General features: G+C 38.0%; 2 protein-coding genes across 3 annotated transcripts; both read left to right on the top strand.

Moving 5' to 3' along the window:
- Window positions 1-306: 306 nt before the first annotated feature.
- LOC143887769 (Transducin/WD40 repeat-like superfamily protein) lies at window positions 307-6175 on the top strand. 2 transcript variants are annotated; one of them, XM_077391946.1, is made up of 3 exons: window positions 307-419; window positions 493-565; window positions 4183-6175. In XM_077391946.1, the coding sequence occupies exon 3, from the start codon at window positions 4194-4196 to the stop codon at window positions 5898-5900; it is 1707 nt and encodes a 568-aa protein (XP_077248061.1). In that variant the 5' UTR covers window positions 307-419; window positions 493-565; window positions 4183-4193; the 3' UTR covers window positions 5901-6175. The 2 variants fall into 2 exon arrangements, with proteins under 2 accessions (XP_077248061.1, XP_077248060.1); XM_077391945.1 differs by lacking the exons at window positions 307-419; window positions 493-565 and adding an exon at window positions 1527-1643.
- A 4492-nt stretch (window positions 6176-10667) lies between these two features.
- LOC143888681 (uncharacterized) lies at window positions 10668-14229 on the top strand. Its single transcript, XM_077393110.1, has 2 exons — window positions 10668-11249; window positions 14161-14229. Exons 1-2 carry the CDS (start codon window positions 10668-10670, stop codon window positions 14227-14229), a joined length of 651 nt encoding a protein of 216 aa, XP_077249225.1.
- The last annotated feature ends 2804 nt before the right edge of the window (window positions 14230-17033 follow it).

Raw genomic sequence — 17033 nt, 5'->3', positions numbered from 1 at the left:
AAGAATTACATCTATCCAACGGTCAGGATTGCTTAGTGGGAATGAGCCCATATCTTTTAAAAGAAGGGGGCTGTCCACAGGGTTTTTAGTAGGGTTCCTAACTAGGGTTGCAACTTGGGTCGGGTTCAAAGTGTCCGGGTAAGTAGTTGGGCCGGGCTTAATATTCCAAAGCCCGAGTGATTTTCGGGTTGGGCCGGTTTTAAAAGTGGAAAACCCGCCCCGACCTGGAAACCCGCATTTATTCCTTTTTTTAATATTAATTATAAGTTATACGGACGAAAAAGAGAAACCACAATCGTAAGTTCCTAAGTTCCTAAGTTCCTAACCCTAGCCCTTCTTTCTCTCTTACTTCCGCCTTTGTCTCCCCCTCTCTCATCTCACCAACGACGGGAACTGAACCGCCTCCGGCTTAAACTAAGGTATCTCTCTCTCTCTCTCTCTCGGAGAAAGAAAAATCTGCAATTTATTAGGGTTTGGTTTCCATGTCTGCAGGGGTTTGCGGGAAGCATTTAGGGTTCGAAGAAATCTTCGGATCTTCCAAGAGATATTCAGATTCAAGGACAAGGTATTGATTAAGAGATGCTATCAAGATATGTTTGATTTTTTTTTCTCTGTTTTTTTTTTTTGTCTTTTGTTTTTAGATCTTGATTTAATTTATATATTTTTCAATTCTTATGATTGTTTGAATGGTCGAACCGGCATGTTTGTACGGATTATATTCTATTTTCTGTTCAACAGTTTGGTGGATTTTTATTCTAGGGTTTCTTTGTGGTGGATTTTTTTTCATTTTTCTTTTATTTTCCATTTTTCTACCATTCATATAGTAGGGGCTACGATAGATGAGCCTCATCTCCTGCATAAAATCATCCTAATCCTCTGATTTGTGGAGAATTTTGCACGGTGCTCTTCTTACTTTTCGAACCTCTATTTCACAAACCTTGTGTTCAATAAATTAATGGGTGGAAAAAAAAAGGATTGTCCAGTGGACACCATAGCATTTCTCATTGTTAAGGGCCTCTTTAACTTTTATTTTGCCTTCTAAAAGAGTTAACCAAAGTCTGGCTTGGCAAAAACAGGCAGATGGACATTATTTTGAAGCAAAGAATGATCAGGAATAGAAGTCTTCCTATTGGACAATGAAGACTGCAATGATCTTTGGGCCATGGCTCATCCATATGTGGCATGACAGAAACAAAAAGGAATAATCTTTAGGCCATGGCTCATCCATATGTGGCTATGGCTCATCCATTGTGGGGTTTGTTGTAGGTTCTCTAGTTGCTTGCTACCTTTGTAATATTTTCTTAAAAAAATTATTGAATTGATGTCTTTACAGGGCTGGGTTTAAGACTTTAAGTGGCCGTCATAAAAAAGGTGATGATATGAAAAAGCCCGACCCAGCCCGAGAAAAAATAGACCCGGCCCGACCCGACACGAGATAGTTTCTCGGGTAGGGTAGGGTAGGGTAGGGTAGGGTTTTAGAAAACCCGACCCGCCCGGCCCGAGTTGCAACCTCCTAACCCTAAGTTCTCCTTAAACCCCTCTCTCTCTCTCTCTCTCTTTCTCTCTCTCTCTCTCTCTACCGGCTTTCGTCTCCTCTCCTCAGCTGGACGAGAACTCTTCCCTCCCACTCTGTCTAAACCAAGGTCTCTCTCTCTCTCTCTCTCTCTCTCTCTCTCTTTCTCTCTCTCTGCAACATTGATTTGTCAAAAAATTTCATGTATAAATGGTAACTTGATAGGGTTAATTTCAACATGATAGGGTTAATGCCAAAAACCCTCTCTTACGATTCAGATCCTTTTTTTGAAAAAGTGCCAAAACCCCTTTCCATAACTGGTTATTGTCAACATGATGGGGTTCGGATTACCCAGTGAAACTTCATGTACAAATGGTAACATGATGGGGTTAATGTCAACATGATGGATGTGCCAAAAACCATCTCTCTCAATTCAGATCTTTCCTTGTAGGATTTAGTTGTTGTCTCTTTGGTCTTCTATTGAATGATAGTAACTGTGTATCTCCTTCTTGTAGAAGCTATGGATAATGATTCATGTACTCTTTTTTTCTTTAAATATCTCTTCTTTTTATGCAGGCCATAACCATATATGAAGTATCCAACCTTATATATATATATATATATATATATACCATTGAAAAAACATATATAAACCCTAAGCCCCTATTTGTTTTGGATTTTGAGAACTGAGTGTGAGTTCCAAAACTGACTATTGGACTCAAGTTACTAAATCCAAAAGAGAAAGGTCCTTTGGATTTTGACAATGATATGTTGTTTTATCTACCCTCTTCTTTTGAGAAATTATGAAGAAACATCAAAATTGTTTTATCCGTGCTTATAAGGATTTTTTTTATCGCACACGTTTTGACTCTTGTGTTAACTCTTGATTAGGATAGTGAATCAATTACTATTAGCTCCCCGTGATTGTAACTGGTTGTTGAAAGATTGCTCCATTATGGATGTCTATAGAACAGTCTGGCCACTGATGAGTTGATTATTAGGAAAAGTTTAAATCATACTTTTGCTAATCTTATTAGCCGGTTTAAAGTGGGTTTAGAGCTAACTAGGACAATCTGGAATAAAAAAGAGACAGCTTTGCATGAAGTTGTTAATCTTCTCGTGATGGCCTCTCGAATGGTTTCGAGAAACTAGGGTTTTAAAACTAAAAAGTAGGGTTGCAACTCGGGCCGGCCGGTTCGGGTTTTTCATAACCCAACCCTACCCAAGAAACAACCTTGGGTCAGGTCAGGTTGGGTTGGGTTGGGTTTTTTTGTGGAAAACCCATGATTTTAAATCCTGCCCTACCTGAGATAGTTTCTCGGGTCGGGTCGGGTTTTTTTTTTTTTTGTTGTTGTGGAAAACCCATGATTCTTAAACCCGACCCGACCCGACCCGACCAACTATCTTGGGTAGGGCTGGGTTTAAGAATCATGGGTTTTCCAAAAAAAAAAAAAAAAAACCCGACCTGACCCAACCCGACCCAAGAAACTATCTTGGGTAGGGCCGGGTTTAAAAATCATGGGTTTTCCACCCAAAAAAAACCCAACCCGACCCGACCTGAGGTTGTTTTGTTGGGTAGGGTAGGGTTATGAAAAACCGAACCCGCCCGGCCCGAGTTGCAACCCTACTTTTTAGTTCTAAAACCCTAGTTTCTCGCAACCATTCGAGAGGCCATTGTGAGAAGCCCTAGATTGTGCCCTGCTTCCATCGTTGTCTTCAACCTCCCGAGCATCAAAACAAACCTAAACAACCAGGTACTCTCTATTTCTCTCTAGGGTTTTTAGTTCTAAACCCTAGTTTCTCGCTCTCTATTTCTCTCTCTCTCCATCTCTCTTGTTTTCTGTTTTCTTTTCGGAGAAAGTCAAAACAGGGTTTATGTTTTCGGTTATGTTTTCGATGTGGAGAATATCAATGGGTTTCTGCTATCTTTAATGGAGGGTCCAAGTCCAAGTAGGCTTCCATGTCATTTTTGCTATATTATGGGCCCAAACCATTAAAAAAAAAGGGCCCAAATCTAATACATATGTCAAATTGGATCGGTCCCTCTCTATCTCAACTTGGTTTTTTTCCTGCCTTGGTTTGTAGGTTTTATCGAATTCTTTTCCATTCAGCGGATTTACGTATGCCTGTAATTTTTTTTTTTTGGGTGAAAATGGCTTGTTGTTCATGTTTCATGTAATTTGTTACCAAGGCTCAGTTTCTTTCGACACAAAATTTGTTTTACATCGAAAGAAACAGAGCCTAAAGCAGTAGGGGCTTGGGATTGGAGTTCATGTTCCTCTGGTTTTTGTTTTTGAGATCAAAGGGAAAGAGCAAGTTTGGGTCGTTTTAGTTTGTTTGAGTGCAGTTGCGGGATTCCATTTTTTTTTTTTTTTTTGTGATAGAAGGAAAATGTAGTTTTGGGTTTGTTGGGTTTGAAGCTCTTGATTTGGTTATAATTCTTCTTATGCATGGAATTCCGTTGTTTCTGTATTTCCGGAATATGAGTGAACTTGAAAATTCACTCATTGAATGAGTAAACAATTGAATTGGATTCGGTTGGACAGTACCGACAAAATCGAGTCCACGTAGATGGTGTTTTGCTAATTCGTATTTTTTGCTGTTTCTTTATTCGGGTTTGTGTTTGATTATGCTCAATTTGAATCATCATCTTGTGTTTGGTTTTGCAGTTAGTATCAAGATGAGTTTAATTTCTCAAAATGCGCCTTCTAGAAAGCAATCTGTAGAGGTTACAAGGGATGCTGAGATTGATGGGTCTCCCATCAATCAGGAGAATGAAGAAATTGAACTTAAGATTGAGCACACTTCTGTTAGTTTGAAGAGTAATAAGAAAAGGAAAAAACACGATCCTTCCTTAAATGAAAAGAAACGAGAAATTGAGCAAAAGGAAATGAAGAGTTTGGAGAATTTCTTGTTTGGATCTCTTTACTCTCCGGTCGAGTTTGGAAAAGAAGCAGAGGAGGGAGCAATAGAGGGGATTGATGGAGACACTGCTTTGTTTTTTACCGATAGATCAGCAAACGGGGAAGAGCTCAGTTATGAAGATATAGAATTTCGAGATGAAACGAAAGATGAAGATGCTGAGAGGGAGAAGAAACCTGTGTGGGTCGATGATGAAGAAGAAAGGACGAATGTGGATATAACTAAAGTGAATAGATTGCGGAAATTGATAAGGGAGGCTGATGAGAGATTGATTTCGGGTAGTGATTATGTGTCTAGGTTGAGAGCCCAACACGTTAAGTTGAACCCCGGGACGGAGTGGGCACAGCTCGGTGCAAAATCTAAGAATGGTGGGTTGTATAGTGATGAATCTGATGAAGAAAATAGGGATGTAGTTTTCCATGGTTATGAGGATATGGAAGGGGACGATATCCTTAGAACGAATGAAGATCTTGTTGTGAAAAAAAGTACCAAACTGTTGCCTGGACTACTTGAATATTCAAGGCTGAAAGATGCAAATGCCGAGGACCCCTCTAATGGTCCAATAAAATCGGTTCAGTTTCACAGAAATGCCCAATTGCTACTTGCTGGTGGATTAGATAGGCGGCTTAAACTTTTTCAGATTGATGGCAAGCGTAACACCAAAATACAAAGCATTTTTATTGAGGATTGCCCCATTCGCAAGGCAGCTTTCTTACCCGATGGATCGCAGATTATTATTGCGGGAAGGAGAAAGTTTTTTTACAGCTTCGATTTGGTAAAAGCTAAAGTTGATAAAGTGGGCCCCTTGGTAGGTAGAGAGGAGAAGAGCCTTGAAGTTTTTGAAATCTCCCCTGATTCTAGTACCATTGCATTCACGGGTAATGAAGGTCATATTCTATTGGTTTCATCCAAAACAAAGGAACTGATTGGCACTCTAAAAATGAATGGAACTATTCGTTCTATGGCCTTTGCCGATGATGGGCGGCAGCTACTTAGCTCTGGTGGTGATGGCCATATTTACCATTGGGATTTGAGAACAAGAATGTGCTTCCATAAGGCTATTGATGAAGGGTGTATAACTGGAACAGCCCTTTGTACTACCCCAGACAGTTCTTTGTTTGCAGCGGGGTCTAGTAGTGGGATCGTGAATATTTATAACAGAGAACAGTTTTTAGGGGGCAAGCGAAGGCCGATAAAGTCCATTGAAAATCTTGTTACCAAGGTTGACGGCTTGAAATTCAATCATGACGCTCAGATATTGGCTATATTTTCGAGCATGCAGAAAAACAGTTTAAAACTGATACATGTGCCGTCTTATAATGTATTCTCAAACTGGCCTGCACCGAAACAGACCCTGCATCATCCTTCCTGTTTGGATTTTAGCCCTGGTGGTGGTTTCATGTCCATAGGAAATGCTGCTGGGAAAGTATCTTTGTATAAGTTGCATCATTATCAACATGCATGACAGATCCTGACTAATCGTGATATATTGCGGTATATGTTCTACCGGGTGTTCCTCGTATGTAGCATTTATCTATACCTTAGAGGTAAGGGATCTGTTTTTGGTCTGTGGGCATCATGTCAGATGCGGTTAAATGGACATTTTTTTGGCTTACATGAAAATGGCTGATTGCTTATCTTGTAGAACTAGTTGTAGATCTTGCAATGTTTGGTTAGTATAAAGGAGACATGTGATTTTATGGTTTCTTGATGATAAAATGATATTTACAATTCAGCCCAGTTGTAAGATGTAATGCCTAGTGTTAACCATAAATTCATTTACTACATTGAACTAGAATTGTTTTCTACATTGTTCCAAACAATGGGAAATGTACATCTCTGGAAGTAGGTTTTTTTTTTTTGAAATATCCCTCTTTTTGGGGCCATATCTCTGAAAATCCATGAATAGCCCTGATGAACTATTGGGTGATGGAAACATGCAATCTCAAGCTGGGATACTTGTCATAGAGGGCTATGTTTTCTTTTAAATATTAACTATGTGATTAATATGTTTATCTGTTGAGAACTGCTTCATGATATATTGTTCATTCCCGCTGTTTGCATCCATATTTCTTACTTTATATTTTTATGGGAAATTGTTCACGTGAGGGATAGCTTCAAGGTTTACATATTATTTTGAGGAGTCTAATTAATCTAATGATTGATCAAGAAAGTCACTGCTTGATTATGCACTTATTAAACCAAAAAACAACTTATTAGTGAAACATGTGCTTTAACTTTTTTGGGAATACTATATGGGTCTCTCTCGTGGATTTTCTTTTTGCATTGTACATTCTTCAGAATCAAAAGTCAATTATTATTTAAGTTTCTACTTCTAAGAGAATTGTCACTCTTGATCCATCCATTGTAGTTTCAAAATTGTTTCAAATTGGGACCAGGGTGTAATTTTTCATATAATTTTTAACAGGATGGGAAAAGATTCAAAGAAAAATGCCCAAGGTGGTCATAAAAATATGCAGTTTAGTCCTACTAATCCATTACACTGGATTAGGACTGCTGCCAAAATACTATTTGGCCTCTCGCACCGCTTCTGTACGAAAATAATTTGACTCCAAATTAGCTTCAAGGAAAATGGGCTATAAAGTACTACTCTTATATGTTGCCTCCTTTTTAGGTATATAACATTAGGGAAATTGAGCGGTGATGTCATATAGCAGACCTTTTTTATTTTCTTCTGAGGAGATATCTACTTACTAAACGAACTGAAATACATGGCTGAGCATCATGGTTAGACTATTTTAATTCTAATATAAATTTTATTTGGTTAATTACTATTTCCTTTTCTCTGTCTCTTTGCTTTTAAACCTTGTACATATTGTGACTTATTTTTCTCCTTGATTAAATTAGTATAGATTTCTATATTCTATTATTACAAGGGGTTTGAATAATGTATGACCTTAAACTATTCGAAGTTTGCCCCTTGAAGGCACTCAAATATGTCATTCTTGCACTTATGTTTAGTAATACATAGTAATGTTTGTAGTTTTCTGTGTGTAATGATCTAAAATCTTGGAATATGCAAAGCTAGCAAGAGAGGAAGAAATTGCATGAGAATAGGATTGGTCTCCTTGCACCGTAACACATGAGTGCAGTCTCCCATGGACTACTTATAGAAATCGCATAGAAAGTCAGCAGTTTTGTCTTGTTTTTCTCATTCTGTTAGAATCCGATTGATAATGAGGTTGATCTTTTTTCCGGCTGAAATGTGAGTCTGAACGTTGTTGATCATAAAGTCGCAGGACATCAGTGATGATTTGGTTTGGTTAACAAGGACAAGATGAATATCAGACCACTGGTTTGCCAACAGTGAGTTGGTGCTTATTGGAAGGATAACTAGCAAGTTTCTTTTGCTCTTATTTCACATCATTTTCAAATCCATGTCTTGCTTCGTCCTCTAATTACATGTTCTTATTGTCATACGATATAAAGGTTGCAACTCGAAGGCACCAAAAAATTAAATTGGAGGATCCTGGTGCAAAGGCTGTTCTTGAGATTTGGTTTGGAAGAAGCTTGGACATTGATGAAGTAGTGTGACTTAGGGCATGAGCGATGTTTGCGTATGGGCATGGTTTTAAAGGTCCCTGTAGGGTTGGGGCCGCCTAAGGCAGCTGTGTTCTCAGAAAATTTCCTTTGCAGCCACTGGAGCTTTGGTGAGGCCGAGAGAGGGTGGTGAAGATGATGAAGGCACATGATAAGTGATTGATGGAGTTCAGGTTCTCCAGATCGTCTGGCTGCCTGAAAAAGTGGACCCACACCCAATGTCAACTGGACACACACTGATGCCCCCCTTGAAGTTGGCTGAATCTATGAGGGCATCCTACAAAGGACATCTCCATAACATTTTCTTCGTATTTATGTCGATTTTAAGGATTTAAGATTTTTCGAATCAACTCATGACTTGCTCAATTCAAGTCAAATTCACGTATCACATAGTCAATATGAGAAGACTCAGATTTATATAAAAACAATCGTGACTCTGTCAAGTTTTTTTAGATTTTTTTTTTCGTTTTTTATGACATTAGATTTTTTTCATAACTCAATGATATTTTTAGTCACAGGAAATTGAATGTGGCAATATAGTTTCCTTATTTATAAATGCAATCGATTGTATCGTCTCATGACTCAAAGTAGGTATACAAGACATAGTTACCGGATTCGCCAACTGCCCTCCGATCCGCGATCCGGGGTCGCATGATCCCAAACGTTGTTCGCTAGCGAACTGGATCGCCAAAAATGATGAACCGCGGCGACCCGCGAGAGAGAAAGAGAGAGATGCATATAGACTAAGAGAGAGATGGAGAGACAGAGCTACAAATTTTATATATTTTGGGTTGAATTGGAACTAGAGCTTTATTTTTGAAAAAAATATGTAGGGCATACGTGAGGTTTTTTTATTTGTTTATAAAATGGATGTAGTATTGGACTATGGAAGGATATTCATATATTCCAAGGGGAACTTTCTTTTTGAAAAAATATGTATGACATACATGAGGTTATTATATTTTGTGTATTAAATGTATGTAGTGTGTACTATGGAATGATATATATATATATATGCCCTCATCGTACCCCATACCCGTTCCCGTACCACGTACCGGAACGATCCGCGTTCCAGATTTACGTGCATCTTTTGATGATTTTCTTTGAATGAAAATCATGAGGATTCTTGTGGTGATGAAGATGCGTGATGAGCTGCATTCTTCTCTAGGAACATCCTTCTGTAGTCAACTCTGGCAAGAAAAACCAGCAAGTAGGCTCATGAGTCATGACCCTTCGCTTTTAGTTTCTTCTAGTACTAATTGATTTCTTTTGTGGTTTCTTTTCTTCCTCGTCCTCTTCTTTTTCTGTGATGCTTTGTGTTTTTCCTTGACTTCGTTTTCTTCTTCCATGGCATGATCCTTTTCTTTTTCTCCATCTTTACTTCTTTATGCCATGTGCTGTTTGGTTTTGTTTTCTTCTTATTCGTCATCGTCTTTCTTGACATTATTGATGTGCTTTATTTTGTTCTCTGAATCCGACCGTTCGGAAGGGCTTTTTAAAGCATTTGCTAATGTGCTTAGTTTTTTTTTTTTTTCGTAATCTCTCTTGCTTTTCTGGGTAGCTAAGCTGGGATTGAACCTACAACCTCAATGTTGAGGCACTTTCATGATGTTGTTGTCCCTTTGGATATTATCTGTTTCTCTACATTATTTACCGGGGACTGTCTTTGACATGTTAGTTTTTTGAATTTCTAAGCAAAAACCTTTGGATCCTTTGATTTGGAAATTATAACATAAACAGGTTGTGCTTGTGCACCCATGTTACATGGATTCTTCTGAATGGGCGAAGTACACATGTCGGATTCTAATACATTAGAATTTGCTTTGACACTTCTATTTTATTTTATTTATGTTTTTCTAAATACTACTACCACAATGTTGTAATTACCACATGTTTTTGAGTTGTATCCATTATAATTATAGTAAGTTTTTTTTATATGGACATAAAATATGATATTTACTTAACCTAATAAAATTTTAAAATTATATTATTTGTTATAATTGTGATAATATGATTATAACAAATAATATAATTTTAAAATTTTAATAGGTTAAGTAAATATCATATTTTATTTTCATATTAAAAAAAGAGATTGTAGATGTTAAAAGGAAGGGTAATAGAATTATTCTAATTAAATTAGTATTAGGTGAAGAGACAATTACGTTATTAGTGCGTATGCCCCTCAAATAGGATTAAATGATTCTGTCAAGAGCCAATTCTGGGACGATATGGATGAAGTAGTCCAAGGAATACTACTTGGAGAGAAGTTATTCGTAGGAGGAGATTTAAATGGTCATGTAGGAAGAACTAGTGGAGGTTTTGAGAGGGTTAATGGAGGGTTGGGTTTTGGCAATAGGAATGAGGCAGGAGAAGATATTTTAGGGTTTGCAGTGGCATATGATTTGATGTTAACAATACTTTTTTCAAGAAAAGATATTCACACTTGATAACCTTTAGCAGTGGCAACAATTGTAGCCAAATAGATTTTATCCTCACCAGGAGAGAGGACAGAGCTGCATGTGAAGATTGTAAAGTCATACCTGGGGAGTGTTTAGTCACACAACATAGGCTAGTGGTGTTGGATATATGCATCAAACATTGGAGGAGAAAAGATAGAGATTTTAGACATCCGAGGACTAGGTGTTGGGATCTCAAAGGGGAAAAACTATAGATGTTTAAGGATAGACTGCTTAAAGAAGAACCTTGGAGTCTTGACGAGGGGACTAATATTATGTGGAATGGGATGCCTAGTTATATCAGGAAAGTGGCTAGGGAGGTACTTGGAGAATCTAGAGGAAGTGGGCTGCCGTCTAAACACACATGGTGGTGGAATGAGGAGGTCCAAAAGGCGATTAGGCCTAAAAGAGAGTGTTATAAATGTTTGCATAAGTGTAGAGATGAGGAGAACATTGAGAAGTATAAATTGGCTAGAAAAGAAGCTAAGAAAGCAGTAAGGGAAGCTAGAGGCAAGGCATATAAGGATTTGCACCACAGGTTAGGGACGAAAGAGGGTGAAAAAAATGTCTACAAGCTTACTAAGATGAGAGAAAGGAAGAGCAGGAACTTAAATAATATAAAATGCATCAAAGATGAGGATCAAAGATTATTAGTAAAAGAAAACGAGGTTAAAGAGAGGTGGAGAAGTTACTTCGATAAGTTGTTTAATGGAGAACCTATAGCGAATTTGGGAGAACTTAATAACATTTTTGACAATACAAATCGGAGGTTTGTTCGTAGAATCCGAACATCAGAGGTAAGAGTAGCTATGAAAAATATGAAATTAGGTAAGGCTAGGGGGCCTGACGATATTCCTATTGAGACTTGGAGATGCTTGGGTGATATGGGTTTGATTTGGTTAACTAGATTATTTAACAATATTTTGAAGACTAAGAAGATGCCTGATGAGTGGAGGAAGAGTACATTAGTACCTATTTATAAGAATAAAGGGGATGTTCATAGTTGCACCAATTACCGGGGAATTAAGCTAATGAGTCACACCATGAAGCTTTGGGAGAGGGTAATTGAGCATAGACTAAGAAAAGAGACTATGGTGTCAGAGAATCAGTTTGGCTTCATGCTAGGACGATCGACTATGGAAGCTATCTTCTTGATCAGGCGGTTAATGAAGAGATTTAGAGAAGATAAAAAGGACCTTCATATGGTCTTCATTGATTTGGGGAAAACGTATGATAGAGTTCCCAGGAGTGTTATGTGGTGGGTCCTTGAAAGGAAAAGTGCTTACTAAATATGTTGATGTGATTAAGGATATGTACGATGGAGCAGTAACTAGTGTCAGAACCACGGATGGCACGTCTAGTGAGTTTCCAATTACAATAGGACTGCACCAAGGATCAGCTCTAAGCCCTTATCTTTTTACGCTAGTTATGGATGAGCTTATGGAGGGTATCCAGGATGAGGTGCCGTGGTGTATGTTATTTGCAGATGACATAGTATTAATCGACGAAACCAAAGCAGGAGTAAATGATAAATTAGAGTTATGGAGAACTACTTTGGAATCCAAAGGTTTTAGACTGAGTAGGACTAAGACAGAATATATGGAATGCAACTTTAGTAATGTAAGGATGCAGGATGAGGATGTAGTAAATATGACTGGACAGGAGCTACCTAAGAGGGATATCTTTCGCTATCTTGGCTCTATTCTACATAAGGAAGGAGAGATTGAAGATGATGTTAAACATAGAATAAGAGCAGGTTGGTTGAAGTGGAAGCTTGCCTCAGGAGTTCTGTGCGACCGTAAAATCCCTACCAAGTTGAAGGGAAAGTTTTATAAGATAGCTGTGAGGCCAACCATGCTGTACGGCTCAGAATGTTGGGCCACCAAGAAGCAGCATGTGCATAAGATGAGTGTAGCGGAGATGCAAATGCTTAGATGGATGTGCGGCCACACAAGGTTAGATAGAATTAAAAATGAAGACATTCGTAAAAAGGTGGCGGTGGCACCAATTGAGGAGAAGATGAGAGAGCACCGCTTAAGATGGCTTGGACATATCCAACGTAGGCCTTTGGATGCTTCGGTGAGAAGAGGCGACTCGTGCCAAATTGATAGTGTAAAAAGAGGTAGGGGCAGACCGAAAACAACTTGGGTGGAAACAATGAGGAAAGACTTGATAGCTAGGAACATAACAGAGAACATGACCATATATAGGATAGAATGGAAGAAAATGATCCACGTAGAAGAACCCAACTAGAACCAGGATTAGAGCCAGGTAGATTCCTTTCACCTTCTTCATGACATTTTTCTAAATGATTCATTTAGCCGACCCCAACTAGTTTGGGACAAAGGCTTTGTTGAGTTGAGTTGAGTATAATCATATTATCATGTTTTTTTTTTTTTTTTTTTTGAATGGTAATCATATTATCATGTTAAAAATTGAAATTTGAGAATTGATTAAAAATATTTTGACAAATCCATGAATCTTTCTTTCTAGATTTGCCGAATCCGAAACTCGAAACTCATGTTGCCTGTTGGATTCCAAGACTCACACCCTTACTTATACAACATAGTTATACACATATCTGATTTCATCTTTATCAGTTCTTTGTATTCTTAATAAATTCTATGAACACTTTATTCAATTTTAATATATTTTTGACTAATTTACTAATGCTTTTAAAGCATTTGCTACTGTGCTTAGTTTTTGTTTTTGTAATCTCTCTCTTGCTTTTCTTGGTAGCTAAGCTGGTCATAACCTTTTCGAGTCTAGTCTGAGTGATGCAGGTGGCTAGGTGAATGCCTTCACAATCTTCAAAATGAATTTCAGATTTAAGGGAACTAACCAGATCTCACAGGTTATCTTCAAATTAGGATAAAATCCGTGACAGATCTGATCTCTAACATATTTTCCAATCACATTCTCAGAGAATTGTCGCAAATTTTCTTAGTTCTCGAAATAGAAATTTAAAGTGTGCAAAGAAACTTACAGATCTGTTTTGAGGTGAAAATCAACAAGAATTCAGTTGAAAATCAGCAGATTTCCAGCAAGATGACAAGCACGAACAGATCTGAAATCTCTGTAATTTGTCCTTGGTTTCTTTCTTGACTTGAAGCTTGGATCAAGCGAGGAGATGTGGGAGCTCCGGAAACCAATGTAGAACTGAGTTAGCGCCAAATGTTGCATGCAATATGATGGAAAATGACTAGAGCACTACTCTAATCAAAGAGGGGCATAACAAGGAGAAGAAGAGCATCCAACTCTCTCTCTCTCTCTCTCTCTCTCTCTCCCTCTCTCTCTCTCTCTCTCTCCAATCAAGAGACTCTCAAATTCTCAAATATCAAAATACAAATCTCATGACAAATGAAGAGGAAGGGGCTTCATATAGATAACCCTTACAATTGTGATGAAAACCAGCTAGATCCGAGGTTGTTCACTTATGATTGAGGTTAAGATTGATGTTATGCTCACTTACAGGTTACGTGTAGCACTAACAAAGAAACAAAATTGGCTGTTCTTGAGTGCAGAATAACTGATAGGGAAAAAACGTAGAGACAAGGAAATGTGCACCAGATGCTCATCCTATTTCTCTTAGATAGTTTTTGTGGAACTGCAGCTGAACGGAAGGTTAAAAATAGAATCCCAAATAGCAATTCATGGATGATTTTCCCATGGATAATTGACTGAAATTCTGAATTGTATGAATGACAGTTGTTAACGTTGGATTTGGATTTCAGAGTGCAGTTAACTGACCTGTATATTTCTGTTGGTGTCCGTTAAGGTAGATCCAAGTTCTACCAGCAATGTCAACTCAATTAACAGAGGATAACAATTATGGAATGAACTGTTGAACAAGAAAGCATATGTCCAGCTGTGGAGAATATTTCAGGATCATTGAAATTTGATTCAAAGTAGTTCTCGGATTCAGGAAACTGCAGAAATATGGACGAAATTCTGGTAGGAATTATCATTCAGATTTACTGTAACTAAACTCAGAAAATCGTATGGCATTGGACAGATCTAATGATCTAGAACTGAGAACATTGGAATTTATCAAACCCAACTACATGAAAACACTGGCAGGCTTAGGAAATCTGAATTGAGAGCTCAGACCAGTGATCTATTTCTGGAACTCTCAATCAATGACTGAGTCCTATTTTGTTCACTCCTTTCAAAAATCATAGCCAAGACCGAGAGTATCAAATAACCTGGTAACAATTATAATGTGGCCGAGCACCTTTGAAACTTCCATTAACTATCTTTGATGATGTGACTTAACTACTCTTTAACTACCATATAACTACCTTTGATGATGTGGCCTAACTACGGTGTAACTACCTTTGATGTTGTGATTTAACTACTATGTAACTACCGTTGATGATGTGGCCTAACTAGGGAAGTGATATATCTGCCCCTTTTGATGATTTGGGTCACCCAGCACCATTGTACGTGGTAATCAGCCCAATTGAATTCTTCTGACGTGAAGTACATCAGCCCCTCTGCAGTCATTGATACACTGCTGCTGGGTGTCCCAAGTAATCAAAAGGGGCGGATATATCACTTCCCCCTAACTGTCATGTAACTACCTTTGATGATGTGACTTAACTCCGTGTAACTACCATGTAACAACCTATGTAGCCTAACTGCCATGTAACTGCCTATGTGGCCTAACTTGTGTGCCATTATCCATGGGTTGTCATAACTATCATGATAGCTGGATCATAGTTGGCAATGGTCTAAAATCTTACATCATCTATATATACCCATATGCTGTTTTGTGAGGCATTCCTTGATGATGTAAATACTTAGGTTTTTGGTGGTTTCATAGAGCTGGTGTTTACTCCTCCATGGATGAGTTGTGAAGGAGTCTTCGATATAAGATCCTCACTTCCTTCCATGGTTTGAAATTTCGGTTTTGGTTTCAATTTTGGCCTTGGTCGAAAACGAAATTTCGGTTTCGGTGGGAATTTTGGTGTAAATCTTATAATTTTGGCCCAAATTTTTAAATTTCGGTTTTGGTTTTAAATTTTGGTCCTGGTCGAAATCTGAAATTCCGGTATTTCGGCCGAAATTTAAAATCTTCCATTTTTTTTTTTTTGGTATGTAAGCTTGGATTGAACCACCCACCTCAAGGTTGAAGAACAAAGCCCTGACCCACTGAGCTAGAGACACATCCTTCTAGCTTTATATTTCCTTTGAATGTAATCCTTCAATTCAACTCTAGTTTCGTTTCTGTAATTTTCATCTTGTTCTAGCCGTATATTTTCTGGATTTATAGTCTTGTAGTAGAATTCTTCTTTTAGAATATAGTTTCTTTCAAATATTTTCTAATTCTATTACTTCTCGAAGAGTGTTTAAATTATATTTCATTTCTTCAATCGGAACTTCTGATTTCAGAAATTTATAATTTAAATTATATTTCAGAACTACACTTTAAGATGCAACAGTTCACAAATTTTGCATTCCAGAATTCAATCATCAAAACACGTGAATTGTTACTGTTCTGGATAGATCTGGTTATTACATCCATTCATTGAATAAGTGATGGTCAAATGGTTCTTTCTCCTTTGGGCTTAATCCTACCAGCAGCTCAAGACCTGATTTCAAATTCTATGTTGCAGCAACTGCAATTCTGTTCTAAAACAGTAATGAAAGTAGCAGCTCAACTACCTGCCATGCTGTTAAGCACTTGGCTTCCTCTTTGGCTTCTAAAGTAGAAACAAAACTTAGGAGCCGGTGGGCTTCTAAAGTAGAAACAGAACTTAGGAACTGGTGGTCGAATGTACATTAGAACCAGCAACATTATTGTCGCCAGAACAACTTTGACAAGGTAGCAGAAACTGGTTTCTTTTTATCAGGGGTAGCTAAAATTTCTGAAAAAGGATGAAGAAAGACCTTCTAGGAAGGTGGCAGAAACTGGTTTCTTTTGGTCTGGAATGGTGGACATATAGGGGAAAGGAATATGGGGGATGATTATTGGTTTTTTTCTGTTTTCCTGGGCCTGGGAGTTACCTCCCGGGTCCTCATACGCTGTAGTACATAGGGGGACTCCTGGTCCCTCTCGCATGTAATCCTCATATGACTACTAATATATTTTTGTCATCTTTCAAAAAAAAAAAAGAAGGAACAACTTTGACAAGAAAATGTGGTTGCCAAAATCTGTTCATTACTTTCTGAAACCTGCAAGTTGAGTTGTCTTCACATCTTGTTTTGTTTGTGTTTCATCAATTCTAGCACAATAGATCTGTTAGAGAATCACAACAGCCAATCAAGTTCCTTTAGAGATTGGAATTAAAAACTTCACAAGAATTAACCTCTGAACCGAGCTACGCATGTCAATAAAAAATCACATGAATCATGGTTCTGCTACTTTCCTGGTGCCTTCATTCATCATATCTTCTAAGCCTGTGATATTTGATAAACTAATATAGCTTGTGGGAAGAAGCTATATTAGTGGGAAGAACCGAAGAAGTCCCTATGGTCCGATTGGTTTAACATAAAATACCTTCGGGGTAGAAATTTCTGGACCATTAAGGCCCCCTCCACTCGCTCGTGGGGAGCTCAAAATGCATTTTCTGCCAGAG

This window comes from Tasmannia lanceolata, unplaced genomic scaffold (assembly GCF_043159265.1).
Source record: "Tasmannia lanceolata isolate RefF3 unplaced genomic scaffold, GAP_Taslan_0.1 ptg000012l, whole genome shotgun sequence".
NCBI classification, from domain to species: Eukaryota; Viridiplantae; Streptophyta; class Magnoliopsida; order Canellales; family Winteraceae; genus Tasmannia; species Tasmannia lanceolata.
Note: the sequence above shows the minus strand (reverse complement) of the source record. Positions and strands in the feature narration are given on the sequence as shown.

Coding starts and splice junctions, on each gene's coding strand:
- LOC143887769 (XM_077391946.1), top strand. CDS start 4,194: ATGAGTTTAATTTCTCAAAATGCGCCTTCTAGAAAGCAATCTGTAGAG.
- LOC143888681 (XM_077393110.1), top strand. CDS start 10,668: ATGTTTAAGGATAGACTGCTTAAAGAAGAACCTTGGAGTCTTGACGAG. Junction 11,250..14,160: donor GTAGAATCCGAACATCAGAG/GTAAGAGTAGCT, acceptor TATGAATGACAG/TTGTTAACGTTGGATTTGGA.